This window comes from Salvelinus namaycush, chromosome 36 (genome assembly GCF_016432855.1).
Source record: "Salvelinus namaycush isolate Seneca chromosome 36, SaNama_1.0, whole genome shotgun sequence".
Lineage (NCBI taxonomy): Eukaryota > Metazoa > Chordata > Actinopteri > Salmoniformes > Salmonidae > Salvelinus > Salvelinus namaycush.
This window is the reverse complement of record NC_052342.1, coordinates 5,898,944-5,905,609: the sequence shown is the minus strand read 5'-3', so window position 1 is coordinate 5,905,609 and position 6,666 is coordinate 5,898,944. Positions and strand designations below refer to the sequence as shown.

Here is a 6,666-nt window from a genome sequence, read left to right as displayed (position 1 = left end):
CTTTTGGTTTGGATAATGTTCATGTTTACGACAAAAACGTAATGTTGTTAATATAGTAAGGACTATATGCTGTGGCAGAGCCATGGTGAAATTCCCCTTTAACTTGTATTTTTCATTCGGTACATTTAACAGCAAAAGTTATTTTTTATGTGCACTACGTCATCACCCGCAGCCTTTTATCCGTAAAAAGTATGTTTGATGGAAACACATCTCTGGTGGAAGGATGGGCAAACTGTTTTATTCAGAGTATATTTGCATGAATATATTTGCATGAATATTTGCATGAAAATCTGTTGCAAATAGGATGGAAACCTAGCTCGTAAGATGACACAAAGCCAGTAAATAAAAAATAATAACAGGATATTTACTTTGTATAATCAATATAGCATGTGTGTTTGGAAGATACACTGTATATAGTTCTATTCATAAAAATGTGAAAATTGCCCCTCAGTGCTGTACATAGAGGAGAGTGGGCTAAATTGAGCCACCCCGTATTTCTAGGAAACCATTGTTAGGTTCTGAACAGAGTATAAACTCAAACGGACGACTAGAAAAAGCTCAAACCATGTTTATTCAACCCACTGGGTGCTTCAGCTGCAAGCACACATTGCACATGATCAAACAGGCAGTTATATGTCAAAATGAGATGAGGGGTGTAACTTCTCCAAACTGCTATCTGTTGTCCAATACTGCCTAAATGTTGCGCTGTTGCTCTTTATCCGATCACTACTCCATGATGTTTACAAGTGACCTTCTGTTCACATTAGTGAACAGACTTTGGTTATAGTCTCTGTTCCCCTTTTCGCTCACAGTAACTTTCCATAAACAAAGCTCTTCTTCACCCTTCAGTTATCAATAACATATACATTCATTATCCACGTGACATAATCGATAAGACCTTATATAGTTACAGGAATAAGTATATTTCAAGTTAGAACTCCATACACAGAATTAATCATGTGACCAAATATCTAGGACGAGCCGAGGTCATCATTTCATGGAGTCTGTGAAGGAAGAAACCACATGGAAAAAGTGGTTGCAGGTTAGGTACAAAAAAACAGATTAATAAATTCATTTATTGTGTTATAGGTTTCATGCTTGTATCTAAACCAAAGTAGATTGTTTTGTACATCAGTTGAGGTCTCTATAAGCTACAATATAAGGTCCTAAACCTACAGTATATACAAACGTATGTGTGTAACGGATGTGAAATGGCTAGCTAGTTAGCGGGTACGCGCTAATAGCATTTCAATCGGTTACGTCACTTGCTCTGAGACCTGAAGTAGGGTTTCCCCTTGCTCTGCAAGGGCCGCGGCCTTTGTGGCGCGATGGGTAACGATGCTTCTTGGGCGACCGTTGTTGATGTGTGCAGAAGGTCCCTGGTTCGCGCCCGTGTCGGGGCGAGGGGACGGTTTAAAGTTATACTGTTACATGTGGACACCCTTCAAATTAGTGGATTCAGCTATTTTAGCCACACCCGTTGCTGACAGGTGTATACAATCGAGCACACAACCACGCAATCTCCATAGACAAACATTGGCGGTAGAATGGCTTACTGAAGAGCTCAGTGACTTTCAACATGGCACCGTCATAGGAGACCACCTTTCCAACAAGTCAGTTTGTCAAATTTCTGCCCTCCTAGAGCTGCCCCGGTCAACTGTAAGTGCTGTTATTGTGAAGTGGAAACATCTAGGAGCAACAACGGCTCAGCCGCGAAGTGATAGGTCACACAAGCTCACAAAATGGGACCGCTGAGTGCTGAAGCGAGTAGCACGTAAAAATCATCTTTCTTCGGTTGCAACACTCACTACCGAGTTCCAAACTGCCTCTGGAACAACGTCAGCACAAGAACTGTTCGCCGGGAGCGTCATGAAATGGGTTTCCATGGCCGAGCAGCTGCACACAAGCCTAAGATCACCATGCGCAATGCCAAGTGTCGGCTGGAGTGGGGTTAAGCTCGCCGCCAGTGGACCCTGGAGCAGTGGAAATGTGTTCCCTGGAAAGATGAATCACGCTTCACCATCTAACAGTCCGACAGACGAATATGAGTTTGACAGATACCAGGAGAACGCTACCAATGTATAGTGCCAACTGTAAAGTTTGGTGGAGAAGGAATAATGGTCTGGGGCTGTTTTTCATGGTTCAGGCTAGGCCCCTAAGTTCCAGTGAAGAGAGATCTTAACACTACAGCATACAATGACATTCTATATGATTCTGTGCTTCCAATTTTGTGGCAGCAGTTTGGGGATGGTCCTTTCCTGTTTCACCATGACCATGACCATTCACAATGCTCCCGTGCACAAAGCGAGGTCCATACAGAAATGGTTTGTTGAGATTGGTGTGGAAGAACTTGACTGGCCTGCACAGAGCCCTGACCTCAAACCCATCGAACACCTTTAGGATGAATTGGAACCCTGACTACGAGAAAGGCCTAATCACCCAACCTCAGTGTCCGACCTCACTAATGCTCTTGTGGCTGAATGGAAGCAAGTCCCAACAGCAATGTTCCAACATCTAGTGGAAAGCCTTCCCAGAAGAGTGGAGGCTGTTATAGCAGCAAAGGGGGGACCAACTTCACATTAATGCCCATGATTTTGGAATGAGATGTTCGACGAGCAGTTGTCCACATACTTTTGGTCATGTAGTGTAGCATGAAAGTGTAGCTGTGTGGGCTAATATAGTCCAAATGTTTGCCTTGGGGTAAGCTGAGCCATTGGCCACCATACCCCCATACAAATTATGATGACATTTTGTTAATTTTATGCATAATATATCTTTGCAATGTGCCTTGTATATGAACTCAAGATAGTGACCTATGTACACAAACTTAAAACAAGCAGTGATCTAGCCCCCCTTGAGGTTTTTGAGAAAGCTACCAAGGAAGTGAGAAGTTCATTTGAGCAGCAGCAAGGAATGAAAAAATTGACTGTAACCCTGAAAAGGTACAAAAAAAGACAAAAAAGAAAACGCACATGTACATGTGCGAAAGAGAGTCTATGGTAAAGTATGATTACATAAATTCTGATTATTTCCAGCGATACACAGGATCCTGAAATATATGTAGATATCTTTGTTAGGAAGAGTATTATATTTCCCTTGACGTAGTGATGCTGAATGTAAAAAAAAAAATGGCTCAACATACCCAACTCTCCCATAGGTCAAATAACAGTCCTAGGGCCAGTTGCAGCATTTGCAACTGTCACTGAAGACTAGGCCAGCGGAGCAGCTCTGGATCCAGGTGATGCCGTTAGCACAGTTATAGAAAGAGCTCGGGGAATCTGCTTTGACATACAGCCCACCAGCCCTGCCTGCACAGAAACTACCACCGGGCACAAGGGTAGTGGTGGTGGCCTTGACTGTGGGTGGGGTGTGTGTAGGTGGCAGGGGAGGTAGTTCTGGGTGAAAAGAAAAGGTAATATGTCTATTCAGAATAGCACTCGACCGCAAAAAAAAACATTGACATGTTTGTATATATTTGGACAAGTAAGAAATAGTTGTAAATGCGATTTACCAATGTTGAGGAGTTTTTGAAGATGGCTGATCAGGGAATAGCTGCCCTGTCCACATGACTGTCCAGTAAAGTCATCCAAGTCCAGATTCCAAACCATGGCCCCTCCAAAGCCATTTTCCTTTAGGTAGCCGACCTTAGGAAGGGAGAGCATAAGAAAAAAGCAGGAGTATGTCTTTGATTCTTTTGCAATTTCTTAGCTTAGTTGAAAAATAGATGTTTGGTCCAACAATTTGGATTATAACCCAGGAATACTGCTGCATACCTTTGTGTCATAGCTCTCCCTATTGTCAAATCCCACCCATTGATTTCCTTTAGAGGCATAGGGAACCTTTTGATCCTCAATCCACTGGACACTGGCTCCTTGGAGGAAAGTACAGATCTGGAAACATGAAGGCAAACAGGTTACCTCAATCGAAAAGTGAACTATCAATTTGATACCTTTTCAAAAAAATACGCAATTAAGCCTTACTACCTCATAATAAGACCAGAAACCAGGCTCCCTGGTGAAAGGTCCGGCTGCAGCAGCACCGTTGGCTGACGCTCCGACCCCACTATCTACAGAGGCGAGCTGGAACGAACGTCCATACGTAGCAAAGCCCATCATCAGTTTCTCAACAGGGGCTCCCTGATCTCGCCAGTATTTCATGGCAAAATCCTGCCAGAGAGATCGAGACAGAAAAGAGAGACGTTGAAACTAGTTTTGCATGAATGTATACAGTACTTTCATTACACTCACATTTGATAGGCTTTATTTAACATGTAGACTAGAAGCGTGATTCATGGCGTTTTATTCATTGAAAAGCCCCTTTCTCACTGTGTTGAAGTAGATATGGTCTCCTGTGTCATGGGATCCCTTGTAGAGAGGGCTGTTGTGTCCTGTGAAGGTCTCCCAGGATCCATGGAAGTCATAGGTCATCACGCTAATGAAGTCCAGGTATCTAAAGACCGAAAGGTCATTCCAAATGATTTCATATATCAGCTTTCAAATTATATCAAACTCAACAGTTTATCTTTTTCAGTGATAAAGACTTGAATGTCTCATGGTAGAGTGGGGTATGCAAAAGTGGTCAACTTCGAGCACCTCTAGCTCCTAAATGTTTTGGCATTCAGGTCCAAAAAGTCACTTTCTGACCACTTCCACCATGGAACATGAATGAAAGGTTTCATTCAAATCAAAAGAGGTGCAGTCAAAAAGTGATTGAAATTATATGGAATGACCCAGAAGACAACAAGTTTAATTAATACACATCCATTAATCCAAATGGGATGCTGTTCACTGTATTATGGTTTTCTAAAATGTGACTACGGTGGTTATAATGTTAAAATCCATATTTACTTAGCAATTTCTGCAATTTCATAGCCAGAATCAATGTTCCCTTTCCCAGCAGCCACAGCAGCAGTAAGCAGCAGCCTGGGCCGGCTGACTGCCTTGCCCTCAGCCTCAAAGGCCTCCAGGAGCTCCTACAAAAACAACAGATGTCTTTTTACTCATATGGCATTACATGTATTGCCATATGGAAAGGTCTGAACATCCCTAAATAAAAGTCTAGTAGCATTGTTTCCCAAAACTAGCTACACCCCGGCTCAACCATAACCCTTGCCTTAACCCTAGCCGTAACCCTAGCTTCATGTCCACATCCTGGCCTAACTATAACCATAGCCATATCCCTAACCATCACCTTGCACAACAGTGTGAATCTGTGCTTGTCCTCTGGAGGGCTTCCCCGTGCTCCAGGGTACTCCCAGTCCAGGTCCAGCCCGTCAAAACCATGCCTCCGAAGGAAACTGATCGAAGACTGGATGAACTTCAGCCGATTGTTAGGTGATGAAACCATGATACTGAACCTAGGGAGAATTAGGGATGCTCAAACAAGTTGACTTTACTAAATATAAACGATATTATCAATCCTTCAAAAATATACTACCTTTTACCCATGTAAATATAAGAAATTAGATATCTCACTGTTGTGTACCAAACTTCCATCCACCGACAGCCAAAAGTGTTTTGAGCTTAGGATTTCTGTTAGATGACAAAAATACAATTACTATTGTCAGTAAACAATTACCCCTGAACATCTCAGAATGTCTTGGTAAAAGATGCAAACCTGTCTTTAAGTCCATTGAAGGAACTGTAGAGGGTCTCATCATTCCACTCATAGGTGGCAAGCTCATTGGCAGGGTTGATAATGGAGAAGGCGTAGATCAGGTGAGTACACAGGTGAGGGTCAACATTAGCCGGCAGGAACTTCCCAGTTCCAGGTCTGTACTGGGACCAGTTGGTAAAGTAGCAGACCAGTTGGGAGGTCGAGCCTTAGACAGGAACAGAATGTCTATCATATATGGTTTTTGCAGAGTCACTGTCAGAATTTCCCAGGGTGACACAACTTCATGGTAGCATCGTCCTTATATATCACAATTTTTAGATGACTGATACAAACAAACATAATTCTCTTGATGAATACTGAGTGACAATTCAAGTTTAAAAAATCCTAAAATGTTGATATAATAATGTGTGGGAAATGTCATAATGTATTTGTGTGGAAACTCACCCAAGTGGCACAGGGCGAAGCACAGACCTTCAAAAGCACATATTTAGAGTCAATAAAAATAAGAATTTCACACAAACAGAATATATGTGAACATATTAAGAATGTTTTTACCTGCAAGTAAAGTGAGCTTGCACATTGTGCCTGCTTCTCTGCTAGATAGGTCAGAGTGCTTATTTATGTCCGTCTCAAAAAGAGGAAGAATAAAATGGCGAAATGACTACTATTTGCCCATGGGTTTTTTGTTCCACCCTCTGACTAAGTATTAACCCGGGTAAATCATCAATCACCTCATCTGACTTTCCCAAAAACAGTTCTGTCATTAATCCAGGTCATTGAAGGTAATTACTTTTCCAAATAACTAATTACTTTTCCAAATAACTAATCACCTCATCTGACTTTCCCAAAAACAGTTCTGTCATTAAACCAGGTCATTGAAGGTAATCACTTTTCCAAATAACTAATCCCAACATTGGGTAGAAGTAGGCATAATAGTAGTAGAAGTACTCTACAGTAGTAATATTGACTGTTGTAGATAGGTAGGCCCCGTGTACACTAGCACAAGCTGCCGCGCAGTGAAACACCGCTTCCCATTCATTTTCAATGGAC

General features: G+C 42.1%; 1 protein-coding gene across 1 annotated transcript; it reads right to left on the bottom strand.

Moving 5' to 3' along the window:
• Positions 1-552: 552 nt before the first annotated feature.
• LOC120030197 (acidic mammalian chitinase-like) lies at positions 553-6,408 on the bottom strand. Its single transcript, XM_038975551.1, has 12 exons — positions 6,172-6,408; positions 6,061-6,087; positions 5,617-5,821; positions 5,475-5,531; positions 5,191-5,356; positions 4,848-4,972; positions 4,326-4,449; positions 3,984-4,166; positions 3,774-3,890; positions 3,512-3,644; positions 3,143-3,395; positions 553-1,004 (listed from the first exon to the last, which is right to left on the bottom strand). Exons 1-11 carry the CDS (start codon positions 6,194-6,196, stop codon positions 3,172-3,174), a joined length of 1,386 nt encoding a protein of 461 aa, XP_038831479.1. The 5' UTR covers positions 6,197-6,408; the 3' UTR covers positions 553-1,004; positions 3,143-3,171.
• Positions 6,409-6,666: the final 258 nt, after the last annotated feature.

Excerpts from the sequence above, each read along its gene's own strand:
- LOC120030197 (XM_038975551.1), bottom strand. The coding sequence starts at position 6,196 with ATGTGCAAGCTCACTTTACTTGCAG. Across the intron at positions 5,532-5,616 it reads TTCAATGGACTTAAAGACAG|AAATCCTAAGCTCAAAACAC; the intron begins GTTTGCATCTTT and ends GTCATCTAACAG. Across the intron at positions 4,973-5,190 it reads GATTCACACTGTTGTGCAAG|GAGCTCCTGGAGGCCTTTGA; the intron begins GTGATGGTTAGG and ends TTGTTTTTGTAG.